Here is a 26932-nt window from a genome sequence, read left to right on the forward strand (position 1 = left end):
AGCAGCGGCTCTACTCTGAGCCCCTCCCGGATGACTGAGCTTCTCACCCTATCTTTAAGGGAGAGCCCAGACACCCTGCAGAGGAAACTCATTTCAGCCGCTTGTATTCGCGATCTCGTTCTTTCGGTCACTACCCATAGCTCATGACCATAGGTGAGGGTAGGAACATAGATCGACTGGTAAATTGAGAGCTTTGCCTTACGGCTCAGCTCCTTTTTCACCACGACAGACCGATGCAGCGCCCGCATTACTGCGGACGCCGCACCGATCCGCCTGTCGATCTCACGCTCCATTCTTCCCTCACTCGTGAATAAGACCCCGAGATGCTTGAACTCCTCCACTTGGGGCAGGATCTCGCTACCAACCCTGAGAGGGCACTCCACCCTTGTCCGGCTGAGGACCATGGTCTCGGATTTGGAGGTGCTGATTCTCATCCCAGCTGCTTCACACTCAGCTGCGAACCGATCCAGAGAGAGCTGAAGATCACGGCCTGATGAAGCAAACAGGACAACATCATCTGCAAAAAGCAGTGACCCAATCCTGAGTCCACCAAACCGGACACCCTCAACACCCTCGCTGCGCCTAGAAATTCTGTCCATAAAAGTTATGAACAGAATCGGTGACAAAGGGCAGCCCTGGCGGAGTCCAACTCTCTCTGGAAACGGGTTCGACTTACTGCCGGCAATGCGGACCAAGCTCTGGCACCGGTTGTACAGGGACCGAACAGCCCTTATCAGGGGGTCCGGTACCCCATACTCCCGGAGCACCCCCCACAGGATTCCCCGAGGGACACGGTCGAATGCCTTTTCCAAGTCCACAAAACACATGTAGACTGGTTGGGCGAACTCCCATGCACCCTCCAGGACCCTGCTAAGGGTGTAGAGCTGGTCCACTGTTCCGCGACCAGGACGAAAACCACACTGTTCCTCCTGAATCCGAGGAATTCCTTCTAATCCTTTGTGATGCAGTAAAACTAAAATGTATATTTGTGAGTTCCCAGTAGTTACCTGTCACAATCAGCAAAAACTTTTCAGGAAGCAAGACTTTTCAAAAAAATTGTTGTGCATTGTAATCAGATGCAGCATTTATTTTTTAACCAATTCTTTAAATTTGCCATAACCATTGTCACTGGCATCTGCAAAATTGTGCATTTGTGCTGACTTTAGAGTTCCAAATCCTACAGGTTTGATGCATCTGCTTACTTTGTAGTACACCAGTACCTGTAACTCATCCATCCATTTTTTCCATTTCTGCACACACTTGACTTGTACTTCTTCATCTCACTTTTCATTGCATTTCTTTTTGAATTAGTCTTTTACGATAAGCTTTAATGGCAGCATAGCGGGTGCTAGAAATCTGTGGGGGGTCTAAAACTGAACTGACCACAGACAATACCACACCTTGTAGCAGGCTTGTCTTGTAACTTTATCTGAAATTGTCCATTTCAGTGCACCACTGGACACCCAGGGTGCATTCTGTTGGGAGCAGACTATGGCTCAAGTCTAAGTTCTTTTGTTCAAGAGCTCTGTCTTCTTCAGGAATAGACAATAAAACTGTTCTGCTGTTACTCACACACTTGGTCAGGTGGAATCCCCTTCTGAAGTACAGGGCTTGGAGGGCTTTTGCCTATTTTATTGCTTGTTCTGTTGCCACTGAATTTAAGCAGTCATCTATGTAGAAGTTTTTGAGTGCGGTGCTAACAGCTTCCTCAGGAAACATTCTTGCATCTTCAGCTGTTTGGGTTACTTTCATGTTGGCTGACTTCAAGTTGAAATGGCTTCCTTTTATTTTCTAGGTGCAGCAGTATGTCTTTAAACTTGAGAAACCAAGCCACAACTTTTTCTTAGGTGTAACTATTCTGAAAATTTGGTGATGAGTTTATTTGCAGGTTCAATAATCTCTTCTACACTTTTCATATTAACTTTTCATATCAATTTCTGGATCATCTTCAGTAAGTGAATCATTCAGTTGATCTGGTCTCCTTGGCCACTTATGTTCTGGCTTCAGTAAGAAACTTGGGCCTTTTGAGAAAGCTCTCTATGCTTAGTCCCCTCGATGCTTCATCTGCTGGATTCAGGGCAGATGTGACATATTTCTATTGTGAAGGTCGTGAATGTTCTCTGATCACTGAGATTCTGTTCGCAACAAAGGTCTCGAATCGAGTGTTTTCATTTGAAATATATTTCAGCAATATGGTGCTGTCAGTCCAAAATGTAGATTCTTTCAGGGGTATTTGAAGTTTCCTTCTCAGTATTCTATCCATTTTGACTGCTACAGCGGTATACAAAGGTATAATGAAACAAGTGTGCTTTTATTCAAGAATAAATCTGAATAACAAAAAAATTCAAGTGACAAAAAGATATTAAGAAAAAATGATTCACCAGCATTTGTGTGTCTGCTCTGCTTATATCCCTTCAGTGATATCTTTTACAGTTAGCAAAACTTTACACCGGCTCTTACAGACTGAAATCAATGTCTTCTTTTTTTGGGCGCACACACCGTCAGCATGGCACTGCCAGATCTAAACACTAGTGTGGCGAATTTCCCGTGTACTAAAGTGACTTTAGCTGCAGGTGGAAGTCCCATTTTACTTTATGGTGCCAAGCAGAGTTGCGTTGCAGTCTATTAGCCGGCGAAAGAGCTGTGAAGAAGCTGTCTGTTGTGACGGTTCTGCCTTTGTCCACTCTGCCTGTGGTCATGGGACATGGTATCTTTGATTGCCGCTACAACAAATAGTCCTTAGCAGGCATCAATCACAGTACCAACTGTGGTCATCGCTTGTGAAAAGAATGGAGATAAACGGCATCAACACAGAGAGGGAGAGGCAAGTTCATTGTACCTCATGAACATCACTGACAGAGTAAAACTGAATAACAAAAAAAAGTGCTGACTTTTACAAGTAGCCAAAATTTACAGTGAGTGTTACATCATAAATCAAATGTATGTGTTTTTATATTATAGTAATAATAATAGTAGCTCACTACTCAAAACTCGGAGATTCCCAGACTCGAACCGGCAACCTTTTGGTTATAAGGCAGCAGTTCGTACCTCTGCAACCTCCAAGAACATGTATGAGCTTTCTTTCGATTGACATTTGAGCTTGGGTTTGTAACTCATTGACAGCAACATGTAAATTAAATATTTTATTTTTTACTTTGGTTATATTCTTGAATAAAAGCACACATGTGTATTTGATATTTGAACTAAAGTCTTCACACATTATACACTTCACGTCATTATTAGTATAACATGGAAAAAGTTTCTGTTTTACTTATGTGTTCAGCAGTTCCTGTCATCCTGCACTTATACAGATCATTATAGACATGGCACACACATGAAATGTATGGATTCCAAATAAAAATATATTATTTACCCTCTACAACTCCAGGTACCTCACTGCCAGATAAAGAGACTTGAGCCAGGTGAACATATTCCCTGAGTTGAGCTCCGCCAAGTTTTGGGATAGCAGGCTGCTTGCTGCTTGTGCTGACCGACACATTTACAAAACAAAAGACGCTGATGGAGAGGTGTGAAAAAATTTAAGGTGGTCCGGGATTACAAGATTTTTCATAGCCTTCAGGGATTCTTGTGTTAAAAGATGAGGGCCTCTGGAGAAGGGATGAAAATGGACAGCTTGCTCCACTAGTGAGGCTATTATCAGTTATTTCTGCTCTCTGTTGTTATTTTGGACTGTGTGTGTGCGTGTGTGTGTGTGTGTGTGTGTTCACCCTGTGACTGAGGTGCATCCTGTACCAGGAACTGTTTCTGCCCAATGCTTTCTGGCATTGGCTCCAGATGCCCTTTGACCCTGCTCTAAATGAGCAGGTTTGGAAGATGGATGAGTGAATGTTGTTTAGTGAATCTTAATATAAAGACCAAAAATTTGTGACTAACAGCATTAAAATGAGCAGTGAAAGTGGGGGTCCGCAGCAGCCTTCTCTCACTGACCGCCATCACAACAAGTGGTGAAGAAGGCCAATTTGATTCTGTCACACAGCAGCCATCCTCTGTCTCCAAAGTGTCACTTGTGCCCAACAAGCTGCTGATTTAGAGTCTCAAGGGTGAAGACCCCCAGACTGAAGTCCTCTTTTATCTCAGAGCTCTCAGCCTTCTGATTTCTAGTAGCTGCAGAAGTCCTGCGGAGTTCTGAATTATTATTGTGTATGTATTTAAATTATTCAGGGAACTGTAATATCATGAATGTAATGGACTCTGTGTCCTGTCGGATGGAAGAGAAAGCCCGCTTAAGAAGCACGTAGTGATTCACACACATATAGAGCACATAGAAGAACACATACAAACAAAGCATTTAATGTGCTACTTTAGTTACGATGGGATTTGAGAAACTAGTAAATGAAATGATTTTAAGATGAAGTTTATGATGTTCTACTGTAATGACAAAATAAACTACGTGATTAAAATGGAAATTTCAAGATTAAAGTTGACATTTCAAGCTTTTTTCCCACTGTGTCCCTATTTTTTTTTCTTTTCTCTGTAGCCTAGTAAGCTTTCATATGACACTCAGACGGTGGGCTATGACTCGCCTTTTCACGCAGACTTTGATATCTGACAACTTCTATTTTATTTTGGGCACTGTGCGACTTTGTGAACTTGAGCTTTTGAGTTTCTCCGACACTCTATGTCACTCGATCAACTTGCTTTTGTTGTTTATACCACTGTTTAAACCAACAAATAGTACGTTTTTCTTTGCCTCCACTTGCCTCCAATTCTTCTATTTTCCCCCGTGTTTGTGCCATTGTCTTTTCACAGAATGCTGAGCTTAAGGGCTATTTAAACTAATCTGCATATTCAAAGAGGCATAATTCTGGGAGGAGCTGGCGAGTGCACGTGCGTTACTTTTCACGCTGACCGGGATTTATGTAGCGGAAGAACATGGAGGTTGGCGTTCACACAGATTTATGCATCTGGATTTTTTTGTGTGTACGAACATTTCCGCTTTTGTCTGTACGCAATGTTTTAGTGTGAAGTCTATGTATGGCGTTATGCATAAGGCCCCTGGTCCCAGTTGTCCACAAACCCGATGTTTTGTCCCTCACAGAAGCCTTTAACCAGATGTTTAATGCCAGCAGATGTCTTTAGTTCTCATTCGATCTTCTAATCAGAGGCATGGGACCCAAGATGAAGAATCTTGCAGCCAGGATCCTATCCTTGTGGCATTAATAACTGCTCTAGAGTCCACCTTGAGAATCTCTTACTGTCGGTATCTCACGTTGTTTACACTGGTATTTATTACAATGGATCCCACTGCCCTGTTCTTGTGCCTCTCGAAGACAGTCGGCACTCTTCTCATAGCATCTCAAACACGACCACTGGGAAAACAAGAAAGAAGAGATTTCTGTTTAGGGCAAAAAATGTTTAGGTTTCGTACGATTGAATCTCTAATCACAAATACATCACCTGGGGTTGAAGGCAAAGTGGGGGTGTGGAGAAGGTCAAACCGGTTCTGGGTGGAGATGCCTGCCTGTGCTGATAGAGGTGATCTAGCCTTAACCCCCCGCCTGCATAGCTGAAACAGGCCAAGTTCCTTGTTGCTGAGGTCATCGCTCCAACAACGAGGCAAGGGGGCAAAACTCACTTGGCCTTGAAAGTGAGCGGCACGGCGTGGAGTCGATGTTATTGAAAAGTAATTTGCTGTGACAATTTCAGATGTCGGGGAGGATTCTTTCAGTAGATGAACCTTCAGTTCCCTCAGGAGCCTCTGTCTGGACAGGAGTTTCTGGTTATGGTTGCATAGGGCATGGAGTTCTTCGACAACGCGCTCCATCTCACCGTTGGCCATGGCCTGCTTCTGCATCCGCTTCGTGTCCTAGGAAAGAAAGAGAGAGAGAGAACGGTTAATTTTAAGTTTGCCCTGAGCAGCAATGGGAATAATAGCAAATAGGTTATAAAACATGATTAGCATAACATGGGTAGCATTTTAGTGTATGAATATTAGGTAAGAGTAAATATTTTTAGATAAACAATTTTAATAGGTCATTGATAAGGTAAATTATTTCTAAGGATAAATCTTTATGAACTGTGGAGTTTATCAGAGTATAATCTAAAACATTATGAAATGTCTATGTGGAATTACGTTAAGTGAACATCATTATTAAAGTAGCATTTCAGCATTACTAGTTAAAGGCAGTGCAGTTTAAATATGATTGATGATTAATTTTAATCACCATAACATATGAGGAACTTTATTAATTGAGAAGAAAAACAGTAAACTTGTGGTATATAAATACATATAACTAGTATTTTGGGAGTAATGGACACTTAGGCCAGAACATCCACAACCTTAAGTACAGATAAAGATACAGTTTAGATTGACATGTTGAATGTGATACAAGACAATTGATTAATATTATGACTTATTGAGCATAATCCAAACAAAGTAATAATTCAACCCAAAGCAGATGAAGTATCTTATGCATGGAGTGGTGAGAGTGCAGTTTGTCATTTGAAAAGCCCAAATGCAAACCCAGGACCCCAGCTGATTACAAAAGATTTTAACCTAACTGAGAAGCTTGGGAATATCATTTGTAATTTCTATGCAACCACAGAGAAAAGCCAGTGACTTTCATTTCGGATAGGATTGCTGACATCTACCAAAGGGAGGATTGGCACCTACTGTCAGCAAGATAACCGTTTGCTTTAATGCAATAAAGATAGGAACCTAGTTTAAGACCATAGCTGATTATAAAGTGGGGCAACTTTTTGGACAATAGCATGAGAATGCCAGTATGGTTGTTTGTACAAGGGCTCTATCTCTGGTCATTGTTGTATACATTATTGACAACACTCCTACAACGATATCGAGCCTTGTCTCTGACCTGTGACCTGGCCCTAAATTTTTTGTAATCTCCTGCCACTGCAGATTACACATCATTACAGGTAAAATGTCAGGTGGCCCTTATCTACAAATGAATTATATAGCGTCCTGATAGTTTTACATCATATACCTTAGGAATCCATGGAATGTGTAAATGAACCCTCCCTGGAGCTAATGTAAGTAAATATGCCTGGATTGTTGTATTTATGTGATCCGTCAACCCTTTGTACATTTTCGATCCTCAATTGTGCTTGGGTTTGGTAATATAGTTCACTCAGTTTCCTTCTGTCCTCACATAAAAATCAACACATTATTGTTGGCTCAGCCTCCCCACACTCAAAAACTGGTTGAAGGTATCATCCCTTATTCCCAGCGATTAACAGTAATACTGTGTTTGTGTTAGTTTAACTCTCGGATTTGTCACAGTTGTTCTTCTTTGTACTCAATGTAGAGCCCTTGTAGGATAGTAATTTAATATTTTGTCTCCAGCTCTGATACGTGTATGGAAATAGTAGTGAATATACCTTTGCATCTAAGTTTAGATCAAGGAAACTAAGCCGTTGTGTGTCCTGATTTGCATTCCCTGCATCTGCTCTAGAATAGATCAGGAGGTCCCGCTCCAGAGGTGGCTCTCCTTCTGGTTGCTCAGACATGATGGCTTATCCTTAACAATTTACACATTTACATCCTCAGGCAATTCATTGGATCTTGAATCCTTTTACGTGAGACTTCCTTAACTTGGGTGTTTCATGCTGTCTCATTATACATTGATCCCTTTCCCTAATGGAAGCTTATTCCTCTTCAAAAATATCTGCCCGTTTTTGTACATCTGGCAGTAGCTGTCTGTTAGACATATTCGTTGTTAACATTTGCAGTGTACCATTTATTGGAATGTTTTTTTGTAATTCAGGTAACAAGGAAGTGTACTGGATTTGTCATTCCAACAGTGGGTGCATCACAAACATTAGCACTACTTTTATGAATCCCATACCAAATGTCTTATAATAGAGATAGATCACTCTGACAGAGATACAGATAGACAGAAACACATACAGACACTTCCCATTTGGTACAACCATGTGTTGGAATGACAAAAGTGATGCATTTGATTACTACAAATACTTGTGTAGCAGCCTATGCTAGAATGACAGACATAGCAACCAGATGGACACAAAGATACACTTATTAAGATAGTGTGGCAAGCGGCTGGGGGTGGCACCCAGCCAGGATGCCCGGAAGGACCGGAGGAGGGATTACGCTTCCTCCAGACCATTAGGGCGTGACCGCCCTGGAGGCTTTGAGGACTATGGGAGCTGAGCTTGGATGCTCAACCCTACAGAGGTCCGTGGTCACCACCTGGGGGCACCCCAATACCTGGAGAGCCCTGGTCCTCAGCACTTGCGCCACACCCGATAGTGCTGGGGGGAGGACGACCAGGGATACCCGGAGTGCTTCTGGGTGCACAGCTGGTACTTCCACCACACTGGGGAGTGCTGGCAGAAGATTATCAGGAGGCACCTGGAGCATATCTGGGTGATTATAAAAGGGTCCGCCTCCTTCCATTTGTTGGCTTGAGTCAGGAACGGAGAAGGACGGAGCTCAGGAGGAGAGGAAAGGAGGAGGCCTGAAGAGAGAGAGGCATTGTGTGAGAGGCCTGAACTTTGGGGGAGTTTTGGGGTTGTGTGCACCTTTGTAAATAGTAAATATGTATAATAAACGTGTACTGGTGTTTGAACCATCGGTGTCCGCCTGTCTGTGTCCAGGCCAGCCTCCACAATAGATAAGCTGATTTCTGTCCATATGGCAGTTACTCTCTGTTGAATGTATTCAGTTTTAACATTTGCAGTGCAGCGTGTCCATCCTGTTGCTATCTGTGTAATACGCCATTTAGTGCAGGATTTATACAATCAGTATTAATATCTGTTATATGCAATCTATTGGAATGACAAATGCATGAATTTTACCAATAAAAATGCTTAATGAAGTGCCATCTGTTGGAATGACAAAGACAAAGCAACTGAACGAATAGAACAAACATTAACGTATTCTTTTATTAAGGTGTATAGCAGCGTTTCTCAACCTTTGCAACCTGAGTTTTCATAACAGTTTTAATCGCGCCTCCTTAAGGTTTTTTTGAAAGGAACCCACTAATACTAATTTGTTCTTTTTTGATTGATATATCATAGATGCATATTTTATTATACCTACTTAACTTTTATCAACATTTATCTAACTCTATATTTATTTTTCTAGTATCAGAATGTAGTTTAAGTTCATTTGTTTTGGTTTCAATAGATGTATTTTCATATTTTCGATTCTTGTTTTCTTTTTTTCATATCTTTGCGCCCCCCCCCTAGGGGTGCTTGCCCCACAGTTTGAGAACCACTGGTGTATAGAATGGCCTGGCCTGCTGTTTTGTATACAGGAAAAATTTCCTATAGATTTCTGCTGATATGTAGACTGACAGTTTGGAAATCTTTTCTACACATCAGGGCACTATATAACTTAACGTTCTGTTAGCCGTCTTAATGGCTTCTAAACACGGTCTGGAAGATAATAGTGATGAATTCATTATAACACCCAAGTCTTTCTCATAAGCAGCCTTTCAAGTTTCAGAACTCCCATTTTGTATTAAGACCTAACATTTGTACTTCTTGTGAAGACGTGCGAGTATCCGATGATGGGTGGGCTCCCTGTGCAGAGCTGGTTTACAATGTAAAGCCTGCTGACCTGCTGTCCCTCAAAATGCATTAAACTATGTGGACTAATGTCATAAATATGTGACAAGTGACACTACAAGGTGCTTCACTGACACAAGTAGAGACGAGGGGGCCTCACATGAAGTTTGTAGTAAGAGACCACCAGTGTGTCACATATTAACTCTTGTGTGGTGAGGACCACTTCACTGTCTGTGACGAAGAGGAGGGAATGACAACAACACGATGAACAGAAACTCCTGCAAAGTCATACGTCTGCTCTTGTGTGTTGGAGATGGTGGTCTTCTCATATTTTTAATTGTATGGTTCAGCATTTCTGTAAAAAACACATCACTTGCTGTAACTATAAAAAGTGCAAATATTATAGAAGATTGTTTTAGAGAGATTGTACCATCATTTCTTTCTTTTTTAAGAACTTTAATTGTCCTTATAGTGATGACGGCTAACAGACTCATGCAGTGCGGTTCTCCTTGGTGCTTCAAAATCTGACAGACGCAGTCGTTTAGTTTAGTTTAGTTTAACACAGAGCTGCAAATTAGTTACACGGTAAATGTCTTCTAAGTAAAAAAGCACATCAGTGAGCGCTGCTGTATTTGCATTCTGAGAGTTTACCTGCCACTGACACAGAGAAATGCATGTTGTGTGTTTGAGGATTTAAGATAAGAAAGACGTCCAGTAAATCAGACAAAGACAATCAGCACAACGTCAGACTGACAGAGAGCAACGGGGGGAATACTGTTTGGAATTTGATTTGAGGGTCCGGAAAAGACAAAAACACACAACTGTTACTGTACACTGTGTGTGTGTGTGTGTGTGTGCGTGTGCGTGTGTGTGTGTGTGCGTGGGCCTCTGATGAGCACAGGGTGGTCCAGCACACTCCATGCAGGCTCAGCTCACAGGTGTCAGAGGGGCTCTGAGCAGCACAGGACAGCATGGAGTGTCAGACCACCACTGGGCACAACCTCAGCTCATCTGAACCTGCTGATTTAATGTGCTGCTCGCTGTGATGAGGAAAGAAAGTCAAAGTGACTGAGAACAAAAAAACAAAAACAGCAGACAGAGGAGAAGAAGGAAACTGTAGAGAGCCAGCAGCTGGACCACTGTGGAGCTGTGAGGAGAGACCACCGCAGCCCTGAGCGGCTCCTGACAAACAAATATAATGAAGACATCTGAGATTTGATGAACTCATTAATGAGTAAGAACTGAAATGAACAAACAAACATCCTGAGAGAATTTGTGAAGCAAACACAGCAGAGAGACGCCTCATGTGAATTACGTTAGCAGAGAGAATATGGCAGTCGCAGGGCCTCAGTGTATAAACATCTCAGTGTGCAGGCAGGACGGCTCAGTCAGGGGACTGACATGGAGTGGGATGGACTGAAACTTGGCCGTTGCTTTCCTCACAGTAATGCATCTTGTCGTAAACTGATTTATGGAACTGAAGTTTATGGGTTTTGTTACACTTTCTCATGTCTTTTGCTTTTATCGACAGTCTTTGGAAATCTTCTTGTCATCATTTCTATTTCTCATTTTGTTCAGCTGCACACGCCGACTAATCTTCTGATCCTTTCACTCGCAGCGGCCGATTTCTTAACAGGTTTCTTTGTGATGCCTTTCTTTTTGGTTCAGATGATTGAAACTTGCTGGTACTTTGGAGTTATTTATTGTTATTTGTATCAGGCACTTGCAAATATTCTTAGCATATCTGTGATATATAATGTGGTTTTAATATCCATTGATCGCTACATTGCTGTCTGCCATCCTTTCTTTTACAGCTCAAAAATAACTTTGACTGTCGCAAAGGTCAGCATTGCTGGAGTCTGGCTGTTTGCACTTTTATTTATAGTCATTGGTTTAAGTGTTAGTTTTATTGAAACAGAGATATGTGAAGGAGCTTGTATAGTATTCACTTATGAAGAAATTACCATTTTTAATTTATTTGTATCCTTTTTTATCCCTTTTTCATTAATGATTATTTTTTATTTCAGAATATTTGTAGTGGCAAGAAGCCATTCAAGAGCCATCAACTGTATGATAGAAAAGAGGCAAACCGAGGAGTTGAGTGACAGAAAAATATCAAAACCGTCTGAAAGAAAAGCTGCAAAAACATTAGGAGTAGTCGTGGGGGCTTTTATTATCTGCTGGCTGCCTATCAATGTATACAATCTGTGTACTGATAGCAGTAAGGTAATCACAATTATCATCAGGAATGTCTTTGTGTTGGTCTGTGAAGTAAATTATGCAGTTAATCCAATTCTTTACGCTTTTCTTTATGTCTGGTTCCGAAAAGCACTGAAAATCATCCTGACGTGTAAAATATTTAGCCCAGCGTCTTCTGTGCTCAATTTACTGTAAAAGTTAAAGAAAATAAAAAATACAAAAATAATTTTGTTGTGCTTAGAAATTTTAAATTATTTGGACATTATGCCTTTGCTCCTTTTTCATATTAGCAGTGCAATACTTGGACGTATTTCTTAACAATACCATCATTTCATATTCGCTGTATTGTTTTGAAGGCTGTTTTTGTTAAAATTGTATTCTATTGGTGTAGAGCAGCGGTTCTCAACCTGTGGGTCGTGACCCCGTTGGGGGTCGAATAACGATTTGCCAGGGTTCGTCTAAGACCATTGGAAATATGGGTTTTGTCTATTCTAATGTGTAAAACTTGTTATTGTACAAATTTTTTCCATTTGTAGTTACTAGTTTTTTACTATAATTGTCATTCGAGGATAGATTTTGCAGACAATTGAATCAGAATAATTTCAAACGTTTTAATTGTCGAAACTTTATTATTTTTAACTGTTAACATCACACCTTTGCAGGGAATTACGCACTTCGTGACGTAATTGAAATCACATCCGTTTCTAATTAGTAAAGCATAAACAAACGTTTTATAGTCCGTGTTATTGAAGCTATTGTTATATAATTTTTTTGTTAGTGAACCAACCCATGACAATGGATCGTGTAGAGAAGAACGTTAAGAAATACAGAAGTAGACTTGCTGCAGAAGATGATCTTCGTTGTGCTCTTGCAAAGACTGCCCCGAGAATTTCTGATCTGGTGAGAAAGAAGCAGTCTCAACTTTTGCACTGACGTTGGCTTTTTATGTGTACTGTCGCAACAATTTTGTACCAATGTAGTTTACTGTTGTTATATTAAGACTGTTACCCATGCTACGCCATGCTTTTCACATTTTCACATAAGTATACAACATGAATACGGTGAATACAGTTCAATACACAATGAAGAAAAACAAATAAACGTAAGTCATAAAGACAAAATTTCATTTATTTGTAATAAGAAATAAATATTTCACAATATATAATGATGTATTGTTTTTGTTATTAATCACTACGCTTTAATTATGTTCAGTTTGTAACAATGAAAATACATCCTGCATATCAGATATTTACATTACAGTTCATAAGAGTAGCAAAATTACAGTTATGAAGTAGCAACGAAAATAATTTTATAGTTGGGGTCGCCACAGCATGGGAAATTGTATTAAAGGGTCACGGCACTAGAAAGGTTGAGAACCGCTGGTGTAGAGTGTACACTGTTTATGAATATTGCTTATGTCACCACAGTTATTTATTTATTTAATTTATCCATCCATTATCCAACCCACTATATCCTAACTACAGGGTCACGGGGGTCTGTTGGAGCCAAAATTTATATAATCATAAATTGTTAAGTAATGTGGTATATTTTACCTAAAATCCAGAAATATAAATATCTGTTAATACCTGGAGTTACATTTGGCACAGACTTTCCGATTTCACAACTAAAAACTTCACAGCAGAGCTCAGACGATAACCGAAATTCTTTTCAGTTTTGGTCAGGCCGGTGGGGATTTGCTTAAGAATTAAAACTTACAAGATACTTCTTATTTTATTATTTTAGTTTTCTCTCATGTTATTTTAAGTTTAAAGCTAATGTTTCCTACCTGTGCATTGTAATCCGCACTCCTCAATAAGGCAGCAGATGACAGACGGAGTAGTCGGCCTTCACTCCTCACACTGCTGGCTCACTAAATGACACTGAGGTGACTGTGAGGAACTGAAATGGACGACTGAGAAGGTCAAATGAGGTTTGATGTCCACAATTAAATGTAGGATTTGCTGCTTTAGACTGACGTTTGTTAATATTTGTGAAGTCTCATTAGCCGCAGCTGCTCACCTCATACAGAACACAATTAATACTTCAGAGAACAGCATTTTGCTCAATTCTAGAAAAACAGAGAAACTTAAACCTTTAATAAAGGAATCACATTTGGATCTGAAAAACTCTCTGCCTGTCATGGCTCTTTAAAATTTAATTTTTAAAAAGTTTTTCCTTATTTTTAAAAGCACACTTGAATGATTTTGAATCATTATTACAATTCTTAGTGCTGTCCCATCTAGGAGGGTTGCTGCAGTAAACTATTTTTGTTCAAATTTAGCACATAATATACAGGGAGATATTTTTTGGCTGCGGTGGGTTGGCGCCCTGCCCAGGATTGGTTCCCTGCCTTGCGCCCTGTGTTGGCTGGGATTGGCTCCAGCAGACCCCCGTGACCCTGTGTTTGGATTCAGCGGGTTGGGAAATGGATGGATGGATATTTTATTGGTGAATTTCTTTAATGCACTTCAAGTTGTCTCTTAAGCAGTTGTTGTTTTATTCCTCAGACAATCAGACTTTTTGTGACTTTACAACGGCTGAATGTAAGATTGACTGTTATTACATTCTCATTATGTGCAAATAAAAAAAATGCTTGTGGAAAACCGAATTTGTTTCGTTATTTATTTTTCTGAGGTATGAGTACACAAGTAAACATGACCCATAAATTGTGTTTTAAGATATTATGGTCTGCACTGTATAAGACGATTCCTGACACACTTTCAGCTCAGCTGATGCTTTACTTGTTCCACTTTAAGAGTTGCCCCCTCATTTCAGACCCCCTTGTGTGTTTATACAGGAGGTATTATGATGTGGTGGTCTGCACTTCTGCCCTTTTGATTTAATGTTCATGTTCCAGTCCTTCGCCGGTCACTGCCGGTGTGGAGTCTCCATGTTCTCTCCTTTTTACATGTGTGGCTTTTACTCTGCCGGACGGCAGAAGATTTTTATTATCCAAGAGGGAAATTTGACACATAGGAAATTGTTAAATATGAACAAGAGAATAATAAAAGAGACCACACGTGACAGCCATTGTTGTAATCAGCACACACACCATAAGACTTTTACAAATCAGAATAACGATTCTTGAACAATAACGAAGAGCACACAATAATAATTCAGAACTCCATAGGACTCCTGCAGCTACTAGAATTCAGAAGGCTGAGAGATCTGAGGATAAAAGAGGACTTCAGTCTGGGGGTCTTCACCCTTGAGACCCTAAATCAGCAGCTTGATGGCCACAAGTGATACTTTGGACTCAGAGGTTGGCTGCTGTGTGACAGAATCGAATTGGCCTTCTTTACCACTTGTTTGTGATGGTGGTCAGTGAGAGAAAGCTGGCTGCGGACCCCCCACTTTAACTGATCATTTTAATGTTGTTAGTCACACAATTTATGTTCTTTATACTGAGATTCACTAAACAACATTCATTCATCTTCTAAACTGCTTATGCAGATACGCAATGCACACAAAACAGAAACAAACCCTGGACAGGCTGCCACTTCATCACAGGGTGAACACACACACATGCAGGCCAGATTAGCATTGCCAATCCTCTGCTGCACTTCTCCATATTTTTCAGTGAAAGGTAAAAAGTGTGACATTCTATTGCTGAAATCTTCCAATATTCACATGAATGAGCCAAAATGAAACAGAGAATGGCAGCTTATTATAAATATTTAAACTATATTAAAACTGTTTGGGTCGACATTCTGTAACTGAATTATTAATTTGCAATCCCTCCAGAAATAGTGGATGCAGAAAAACTGGATGGGCTTTTGTTAACCACAGAATAACACACACATTAATTGCTTGTAAATCTTATATAAACCTCCATGTCTGTGCTTTCTCAACAGGGAATATGGGGTGTTGCAGTGACTTGTATGTGGAATTATAATTCCCTTCTTAAACAATGCCGTTATCACAGGACGCATGTCCTCTTTTTATTCAGGTTTCAGAGGATATTTGGGGACACAAGGAGGGGGTTTAGAAGACAACACTGGAATATGGACAGGGTCCACAAACAACATCTCATTTTTGACACAACACTTTCAATGCCTAAGCAATGTGCTGAAGCAATTAAAAAGTCAAGTAAAATGTGACGTTCTATCATAAAACTATTGAGTATTAATGAACGGATGTTATGTTTGAACTATATAACTTATTAGGTAGACCGCATCTGGAGAAATGTGTGCAGTTCTGGGCAGCGCACTACAAAAAGACATAACAGCACTGGAAAATGTGCAGAAGAGAGGAACCAGGAGAATCATGTGACTGAAGAACATGTCATACTGTGACATATTGTGACAGACACAGAAACTTAAACCTGTCTATTCTGAGCAGGAGAGACAGTGGGGAGATCTAATCCAGGTCTTCAAAATCCCCAAAGGCATCGATCAGGCAGATCCAACAGAATTCTTTCAGTTTAAGGGTGAATCACATGCTCAAGGACACACAAAGAGATTAACAGCAAGTGCATTGAGAACTGAAGCCAGGAAGCACAAAGATGTGTGGGACTCTGAAAAGAAACAAACAAACTACCGAGACTTGGAGTTGAAGCAGAAATCTGGACAACCTTTATGAAGGATCTAAAGGCGACACTGGGACAGCTTAGCCATTCGCTAATGGACTGAATGGTCTCCTCACGTTTGACACACTTCTTATGTACTCAGATTCTCATTTTTATCTTGTGCCCACAAACGTGAAAGAGCTTGAACGAGATAGTGATGAGGTAAAAAGAGGGACACAAGGGCAGTGACTAATGTCTTCTTTTTAATTTGAGCATTGGGTGATGGAAATTTTCAATCCAGACATATGAACTGATTATTGGTTAAGGATTTCTCAAACCATTTTAAGGTAACCCTCCAGTTCTTCTAAATAGTTGTCATCTGAGGTATATTTTAAAATACATCCTCATTTACAAAGCAGGTCACTTCCTAACAGATTCATTTGTGTTTTTGTGGAAAGTAAGAAGCCGTGTCTGTCTTTTGATGGCCTCCACTAAACATGTGAGCTTGAAGCAGCTGGAGTCGAGTGCCTTCAACCCCTGTTATTGTGAAATGCTTATCTGACACTTATCATGTCTACTGCTTATCATCTTTTGCTTAAACAGAAAAGGCTCAACTGTCTTAATCTTTCTTCATGACTCACTGTGTGATTGTGTTTTTTTCCCTCTTTCTACCACTTAAATACACTTGTCAGTTTCGTTATTGGATTGGTCTACTCCCGCACCCTAATAATAACACACACATACATAGATATACACGTACGCTCAGACCCTAAACACAACAGTGTCCTATGAATGACACACACACAGCTGGTTAAATTCTAGCATTTTAAACCACACAAGTGCTATGAGAATAACACAACTTGTCACTCTTTTAGCACTTCAAGAGACTTACTTATTATCGGCACAAACAACATACAATGTTTAAAAATATCTCAGACCTAAATATTATGAATATATGTAAACATACAAAGGCTCAACATCTTTAGTTATAGGCTATTTATCAACCAAAGAAATCTTACTTTACCTACTGTTCCCTACTATTGGGTGGAGCTCTAACCCTCAGCCTTAATAAACTTCACAGCACAGAGAGTATGTCAAACCTCTGGCTGCTCCAGGTGCTCGTAAAAAAATATCTACTTTATTACTTCAATTACTCTACCTATAAAGTACTGAAAGAATCTCTTAGAGTCTTCATTTGCTTTATCTGCTATATTCCTCTCTAACTGTCTTTTAGCCCCCCTAATATCCTTCTTAATGGTTGCCCTCATGTTCTGCCCTACAATTCATATTGGAATTATTAGTGTTGTACATCTTATTTTTCTTTATTAGCCCACTATGGACCTTTTTAAAATTTTGTAATAAATTCCAAATTTCAGTATGTACCTGTCCTGCATTACATGCAAAACATTTTTAAACCTGTTCCACTGCTCCTCAACTGTCTCCACACTTAAAAACTTATCCCAGTCTGTCCTCCTTGGACTTTGCTCTACCAAAGTTAAACATAACAGCTTTTGTCTTTGCATCCACACTCTTCCAAAATACTGAGAACTGTAATTATATTATGGTCACTTGACCCTAGAGGTCCAATCACCTCTACACCCTCAATTCTATTCTGATTATTAGAAAATACTCAATCCAGACAGACATCATCCCACGTTGGTACTTTACCATACTGTGTTTAAAAACAGTCACTGATTACTTCTAAAAATTCCTGCTCTTGAGTTCCTCTATTGCCCAGTTAATATTCGGATAGTTAAAGTCTCCCATGTCTATAATATCCCCCTGTAAACTTGCTTTTGTAATCTTACCAAAAAGACATGCATTGAAATTACAGCCTGTATTGACTGTATTGACACTCCTAAAATAAGACTTCTTTCCCTAATGCTTTCCAGGTGGAGCCACATGTCCTCACTAAGTTGGGGCTCATTGTCCAACTGAAGAGGACTTGCATTTATATTCTGTTTGACATAAACACCAACCCCACCTCCTTTTCTGTTCCGTCTATCCTTCCTAATAAATGTGTATCCCTCTATGTTATACTCATCCCCATCTTTGTTATTTAGCCAGGTCTCCGTTATTGCTATACTGTAGTATCATAATTATGCTCCTCCATGTACAACTTCAACTCACTTGTTTTATTTTTGATACTTCTAGCATTAAGGCAAGCTATTTTAAATGTGTTACTCGTTTTACTTTATAATTTAAACATTGGGTTAGAATTTACATTACTGTGCATTTTCATTTTTACACTATTGTGTGTTCCTCTATGGACAGGTCTATACCTGGCATACCCTAAACTCCCTGCCTCATCATCCCCTAGTTTAAACAATCCTCGACTATCCTACACATTTGCCTCTCCAATAAATTGGCACCCCTCTGTTTCAGATGTAACCTGTTGTGGCAGAACAGGTCCCATCTGTTCAAAAAGAAGTCCCAATACCCCATAAACCTGTACCCTTCTACCCTACACCAAAGTCTGAACTACGCATTAAGCTTTCTAATCTCCTCAAACTTACCTGGACTGGCACGTGGCACAAGCAGAACTTTATAGAAGACCACCTTGTCAGTTATGCTCCTCAGCCTTGCACCTAACTCTTTAAATTTGGTTCACAGAACTAATGTGCTACCCTTATGTGTACAACATGTGTACAACATGGACAATGACAGCTGAATGCACCCCCACTCTGGCCAAGAGCGTATACACCCTCCCAGGGATGTCTCTCACCTTTACACCCAGAAGGCAACACACCGTGTGAGACTCTATCTCTGGAGCAAACCTGCACTTCAGTCCCCTAATGAATAAGTCCCCAACTATCACAACCTCTCTCTTTCTGGGAACTGTTTTTGAGGTGGCCAATTGGGGCTCCTCATGCCTGCTTATCACTTCAGAATCTTCACAGACACCGTCCAGCTCAGCTTCCAATTCTGGAGTTGATTCCCCCTGACAGTGTTCACCCTTTACCTTCTGCCTTGTGACTGTGTCCCATCTACCTCTACCTGTCTGGTCTTCATCCTGCACCACTTTAGGAGTGCACACTGTCACCAGTGCCAGGTCAACCAATTCTGTACTACAATGCAGGCCATCCAACACCTCCTCTAGTTCAGCGACCCTGAGCTTGAGGTGCTGGATCAGATGGCATCTCCTGCAGATGTAGCCGTCTTAGAAGACTGGGTCCTCCAAGCCATCATCTAAAAAGTCCAAAATCCAAAGGATGTGCATTTCACTGGCCTCATTATTAAAATTTGAGTTAGGATCTGCAATGATATGGTTAAAGTGGATAAACACATTCAGATTTACCTAAACCAAAAACCATGGATGACCAAAGTGCTTCAGTCTCTATTGAGAACCTGAAATATTGCCTGCAGGTCAGAGGTTAGAGCCAAGTACAGTGCACCAAGAGCAAATTAGAGCAGAGGCATCAAAACTGCCAAGGTGGGCTATAAGAGCAGGCCAGAGGTCCATTTGACAGACAATAACCCACAGCAGGTGTGTCAGGGAATACAACAAATCACCAACTACTAAAGCAGTACACATGTGCCTATCTGTACTGATGCCTCATTGGCAGTGGAAGTGAATCTTTACTTTGCTAGCTTTGAGGCCTCTCACAGACACTCTGCCCCCATCGATTCCCAGCTGCGACATACTGACTTTTCAGTAACTTCAAGTGAGACAGGTGTTCAAGACAGTGAATTCGAGGAAAGCTGCTGGACCAGATGACATACTTGGCATGGTACTTAAAGCTTGTGCTGACCAGTTGGCTGAAGTCCTTACTAAGTTATTTCATCTGTCACTGATTCACACCACCGTTCCCCCTGTGTCTTAAGTCAGCTATTATCATCCCCGTTCCTAAAAAGTCAGTCATCAATAACCTTTATGACTACAGACCGATTGCATTGATGTTAACACTCGTGAAATGTTTTGAAAGAACTTATAAAGTCATATGAAAAAGTTTGTGAACCCCTCTCAGCCTGCATAATAATTGACTCTCCTTTCAACAAAAAAGATAACAGAGGTATGTTTTTCATTTCCTAGGAACATATGAATACTGCGGTGTTTTCCGAACAAAGATTTTTAGTGAAGCAGTATTTAGTTGTATGAAATTAAATCAAATGTGAAAAACTGGCAAAAATGTGGGTACCCTTGTATTTTTGCTGATTTGAATGCATGTCACTGCTCAATGCTGATTACTTGATACACCAAATTGGTTGGATGAGCTTGTTAAGCCTTGAACTTCATAGACAGGTGTGTTCCTTCATGAGATATAAAGGTATTTAAGGTGGTCGATTTCAAGTTGTGCTTCCTTCCCTTTGACTCTGCTCTGAAGAGTGACAGCATGGGATCCTTAAAGCAACTCTCCAAAGATCTGAAAATAAAGATTGTTCAGTCTCATGGTTTAGGGGAACGGCTACAAAAAGCTTTCTCAGAGGTTTAAACTGTCAGCTTCAACTGTAAGGAATGGAATCAGGAAATGGAAGGCCACAGGCACAGTTGTTGTTAAACACAGCAGGTCTGGCAGGCCAAGAAAAATACAGAAGCAGCATATGCGCAGGATTGTGAGAATGGTTACAGACAGATCACCTCCAAAGACCTGCAAGAACATCTTGCTGCAGATGGTGTATCTCTAAATCGTTCTACAATTCAGCGCAATTTGCACAAAGAACATCTGTATGGCAGGGTGATGAGAAAGAAGCCCTTTCTGCACTCACGCCACAAACAGAGTCGCTTGTTGTATGCCAATGCTCATTTAGACAAGCCAGATTCTTATTTTTGGAACAAAGTGCTTTGGACTGATGAGACAACAATTGAGTTATTTGGTCAAAACAAAAAGAGCTTTGCATGGCAGAAGAAGAACACCGGATTCCAAGAAAAACACCTGCTACCTAATGTCAAATTTGGTGGAGGGTCCATCATGCTGTGGGGCTGTGTGGCTAGTTCAGGGACTGGGACCCTTGTTAAAGTCGAGGGTTGGATGAATTCAACCCAATATCAACAAATTCTTCAGGATAATGTTCAAGCATCAGTTACACAGGGGTTGGATATTCCAGCAAGACAATGACCCAAAACACAGTTCAAAATCTACAAAGGCATTCATGCAGTGGGAGAAGTACAATGTTCTGGAATGGCCATCACAGTCCCCTGACTTGAATATCAGGGGGATGATTTGAAGCTGTCCATCAAATTGAACTGAACTGGAAAGATTTTGTATGAAAGAATGGTCACAATACCTCCATCCAGAATCAGACACTCATCCAAGGCTATAGGAGGACAGCGTCTAGAGGCTCAAAAGAGCAAAAGGAGGCTCAACTAAGTATTGATGGAATATCTCTGTTGGGGTGCCCAAATTGATTAACCTGTTTAATTTTGTTATGATACATATTGCATATTTTCTGTTAATCCAATAAACTTAATGTCACTGCTGAAATCTTACTGTTTCCATAAGGCATGTTATATATTAAAAGGAAGTCGCTACTTTGAAAGCTTAGCCAATGATAAACAAAAATCCAAAGAATTAAGAGGGGCTCCCAAACTTTTTCATATGACTGTATGTCAGCACATTAAAACCAGCCTCTCTAACACCTTTGACCATCACCAGTTTGCTTATTGTTCAAAACGATGCACAGGAGATGCCATCAGTACAGCCCTCTATACAGAAATGAGCTATCTGAAACACCAATGTAAGGAAGCTATTTGTCAATTATAGCTTGGCATTTAATGCAATCATGCCAATCATACTAATTGAAAAGCTGTATAACCTGAACTTTTCACCCACTTTCTGCACTAGGAAAAAGAATTTCCTCACTGGTCACCCACAAACTGTTAGAATTGGCCCCCACAGCTCCTTCAAACTAACCCCTCTGGGCTGTGTACTGAGACCACTTCTCTATGCCCTTTACAGTTACGACTGTACGTCTAATTACCCCAGCAACAATATCACCAAGTTCGCTTATGACTCCACTGTGGTAGGTCTCATAACTGGTGACGATGAGTCAGCATACAAGGATGAGGTGCAGACGCTGTCAGTGTGGAGCTCCAGGAACAATCTCTCACTCAACAGCTGCAAAGCTAAAGAGATGGTCATTGATTTCAGTAGGCACAGATCAGAACCAGTCCCTCTATACATCAGTGGGGACCTGGTGATGTATAGTTTAAAAGTCACCTCCATACACTTCTTATTATCCAAGATTAGATATAAAGTGTTCCTGTTTGATTCTTAAGAGTGTCAGCTTCTTTAAGTTCCTGGGAACTTATATTTCTGGAGACCTTTCCTGGACAACAAACATTAGGGTGATAATCAAAAAGTCCCAGCAGTGACTGCATTTCCTGAGACTTCTCTGGAAAGTGGTAATGAAAGGGAACGATTTGGATAGAAATACTGTATAAATAACAAGCTGGTTAAGTGTGCAGACAATACCATGCTATGTAGACTGGCAGACAATTTATTACCAGTTAAATCATCACAGAAGGACCTGGACAGCATACAGGCCTGTGCAGATTTGTGGCAGATGAAATTTAATGTCAGCAAAGTTGTACACATAGGAAGTAAAAATGTTAGATTTGAGAACACAATGTGAGGTCTGAGAAGGATTTAGGAGTCGTAAAGGACTCAACACTATCTGGCGGACAGTGTTCAGAAGCCATTAAGAAGGCTAACAGAATGTTAGGTTATATAGCACCTTAATGTGTGGAGTAGAAATCCAAAGAGGTTATCCTGAAGGTTTATAACACACTGGTGAGGCCTCATTTGGAGTACTGTGTGCAGTTTTGGTTTCCAGGCTATAAAAAGGACATAGCAGCACTAGAAATGGGCCAGTGAAAAGTGACTAGGCTGATTCCAGGGCTACAGCGAATGAATTATGAGGAAAGATTAAAAGAGCTGAGCCTTTACAGTTTAAGAAAAAGGAGATTAAACGGAGACATGAATTGAAGTGTTTAAAATAATGAAGGGAAGTACTAAAGTGGATTCTAAACTTTTTTTTATACTTCTGCTTGAGAACACAATGTGTGTTTTTTACATCCAGACAATTAAACCCGAAAGTACATTATGACAGTAAAAAAAGAAAGACTAATAATCACAAAATATATTTAATTGATCATTTCAAGACACTCACGGACACACTTCAAAACTAAACCATTAAGTATATCCCTGTAGATGGTAGCCTTACTGCTGGTAAATTCTCAGTGTGAACGCGCACATTGCTGTCCTATTCTCTTTATCCATATTTTATGTCATAAATATTTAAACACTGACACACAGTACAGAGGTGTGTGATGGTTAACCCGATTTTACAAAGTTTAAGTTAGCTAAATAATCTTTCATGCTTTTCTGACAACGCATACCTATTTTAATTTAGTATGTTTTCAATATTTTGTGTCATTCTGTAACTCGGTTTTCACCATATACACCTCTAGGGGTTCTGAACATCGACAAATACAAAATAACATTTGTTTTTCATTTTATGTCAATTTGAAAAAGTAGAAAATATTTATTATTTTTCTTCACTGCAATTTTATTTGACCTTGGGTTTTATCATTATGTCCACTTTTGTCCCAGTTGCTATGCTGCTGCTATGGGTGACATTCGGGGTCACGCTGCACGTGTCATTAGGGGTTAAGGGTTTAAAGGTCACCTCCACACACTTCTTGTTATCCAAGATTAGATATAAAAAGTGTTCCTGTTTGATTCTTAAATCAAAACTTTTTACAATAAATACATTTTATTTTGATATTTCGGCCTTTAAGTTTTGATCAGTGTTTCAGCTCTTGTTGATGGATCTGTTAGGACTTTCAGTTACAACTTTGGTTTGATTTTTCAACTGTGTTTTGTTTTCTGATCTTTTTTAATAGAAATTCTCTCAAGTCTCATTCCAAATCAGTACACTGTGCTTAATGTATCTGCTGCAATACGGTCGTAGTGAACATTATTCCATGCCACTTTCTGCTGCAATGCGGTGTACATAAGGTATGACAATAAAGCCACTTGACTTAATTTGAAACACAAGACTGGAATTTAATATCTGTCACCTTGATGTCACCATACTTAAAAAAAAGTTACACTGAAATGCTTTTCTAAGAGTTTAACAATTCAAGATAGTGCCCTTCTAAACATGGCACTTGTGAGCATTTGGCCAACTGACGCACCACATTCTGCCATATTGTTAGAAACTTTTCTTCTATACAGATTCTCAAAATACTGACATTGGGTTATGAAAGCACACGTGTTCCACTGTAAATACATTGAAGTATGGAACATTTCAGTCTGGGAGTTTTTTATTTGTGGACACTGAACATGGCCAAGTGACATACTGAATGATAGGAAGATAAGGTTGGGAGCATGCACTGATACTGCACATTACTACACCCACCACGCGATGAACCACCTGAGGATACCAAATTAGATTGATAGATAGATAGATAGATAGATAGATAATTAGGACCCAAGCACAGCCCTGCACCGAGTGACACCTCAGCATCACTTTAGTTCAAATGGAATCGAGCAGTGTGAGGTTTTTTTACGGTGGCTGGCGTGCTAATCCTGTGCCAATCCCAAGTTTTCCCTGTAAGTTGGAGAACGTGCTTGCAAGGCTAGATGCAAGTTAACCTGCAGTATTACAAAGAGCTTCTCTTTTCTTCTTTACGCCATTTTACAATAATGACATTGCATTATAAAAACACTTGTGTTCCGCTATGTACTGTATATGCTGAAGAACTTTGCTGAATGAACAGTAAACCCACACAAATCTGCTGGCTGAGTGTTCATGGAATGTGCAAACCAGCTGACCGACATCTTTACAGACATCTACAGTCATCCCCAAGTGCCTCAAAACCATCACCGTCAAACCTGTACCAAAGAAGTCCTATGACCCTATAGCACTCACACCTGACATCATGAAGTGCCTCGAGAGACTAGACTTGGGCCACCCAAAAACTGGACTTCCCACATCACATGACCCCTCCACAGTTTGCCAATCACATAAAAGGTTGAATACTGAAGATGTCATATCAGCTACTCATCATCTGGCCGTGTCCCACCTGGACAAAAGAGACACTTGTGCTAGAATGCTTTTCATAGACTTCATTTCAGCATTCAACACCATCATTCCTCATTTGCCATCTGACATCATCTGCCAGGCTACAACTCTTCCCTATGCAACTTGGTCCTGGACTTCCTGACAGAGAGACCCCAGACAGTCTGCGCTGAAAACACCATTGTGCCCCCAGTGGGTGTGTACTCATCCTACTTCTGTTCATTCTGCTGAGTCATGATTGTACGGCTGCTAACAGCTTTAACACCATCATTAAGTTTGCAGATAATACAACAGTGGTAGGTTTCATTGGCAATGGAGATGAATCAGCCTACAGAATCGAGACATGACAATTGACAGACTGGTGCAAAAGCAACAATTAGTCTCTTATTGTGGACTGTCCGGACTTTGAACTCTGTGCTGCCCTCCTACAGTAATCCCTTAACCTTAAAAGTCAAGACATAGGTAAAGAATTTAGGGGTAATTATTGACTCTGACCTAAATTTTAAATCACATATTAATCAGATTACTAGGACAGCATTTTTTCACTTAAGAAATATAGCAAAAGTTAGATCCTTTATGATGTAAAGATTACCAGCATTGTTATTTATAATTCTAGAGAAATAACAGCGCCTCTCAAAACAGACTGTGTTGTTGTATTCTGTTATTTTAGCCTTCAATATCTCATAGTGGATAATCAGTTTATTTTTTCTCCATTTAAGCTCAGCTCTCCGGCATGTTCTCTTTAGATCAGACACTCTTTGAGTCTTCCATGGTGTAACAGCGGTAGAAGATTTTTTAACTATCTTTTCAGGAGCAACTATGTCAGCATCACCTCTCACTTTAGTATTAGAATTTTCCACCTTACTGTTTACAATGTTTGTAAACTTTGAAGCTAAGGATGAATCAAAGAAGCATTTTTTAACAATATGCTTCTTGTTAATTTTTTCTATCATTATTTCTATATTAACATTAGAATTACCAAAGCCTACAAAAAACTTGTAAATCCGGCCCACCTTAAATCCCTTCGCACTTCTCCGTCAGCGTCTTTTGTCTTGTAAATGTGCCGATAAAGACAAGCAGCAAGCAGCCTGCTATTCTATCCCCCCACCACCACCGAATGGGCACAAAGTTCTCCCAGCTCATGCCTTGATTATGTGGGAGTGAAGTGCTGGACTTTGAGAATGGAAATAATAGATCGTTATTTGGAACACACGCATTTCATGTGTGTTCCATTTCTACAATAATCTATGTAAACACATCATTAAAACAGAAACGTTTTCATATTTTAGTAATAAATGACAAAATGTAGACATAAACTATATAATGTGTGAAGCCTGAAGTGCAAAGATCAAATAAACACTTTCACAAAAAGTTCAAGGACAAGACAACAGCTTCTGTGACGTAACGGTAAGATTTGCTGACTTATAATCAAGAGACCCCGGGTCAATCCTGACTGCCTCTAATGTTTACCGTTTTGAGTAGTGAGCTACTCTAATTGTTAATATTATACAATAAACACATACATTTGGTTTGCGTCTGTAACAGCTGATGTACATTTATAGGACTTGTAAAAGTTAGTGGTTTTTTATTTTCACTTTTATTCTCTCAGTTATGATACAACACCTACCCCATGCAGGGATCTGATGCTGTTACTTTTTATCTGAAACTGGGAATAACTGTAGATGT

The 26932-nt window shown here is 40.1% G+C and overlaps 1 protein-coding gene across 1 annotated transcript in view; it reads left to right on the forward strand.

Moving 5' to 3' along the window:
- Window positions 1–10857: 10857 nt before the first annotated feature.
- Window positions 10858–26932, forward strand: part of LOC127527256 (trace amine-associated receptor 13c-like) — a 138437-nt gene continuing 122362 nt past the window's right edge. The window contains exon 1 of the mRNA XM_051925366.1: window positions 10858–11149. Coding sequence (XP_051781326.1) covers window positions 10915–11149 — 235 coding nt within the window. The 5' untranslated portion in view covers window positions 10858–10914. The remainder of the gene's footprint in view (window positions 11150–26932) is intronic.

The sequence above is a fragment of the Erpetoichthys calabaricus genome, chromosome 3 (assembly GCF_900747795.2).
Source record: "Erpetoichthys calabaricus chromosome 3, fErpCal1.3, whole genome shotgun sequence".
Classification (NCBI taxonomy): domain Eukaryota; kingdom Metazoa; phylum Chordata; class Cladistia; order Polypteriformes; family Polypteridae; genus Erpetoichthys; species Erpetoichthys calabaricus.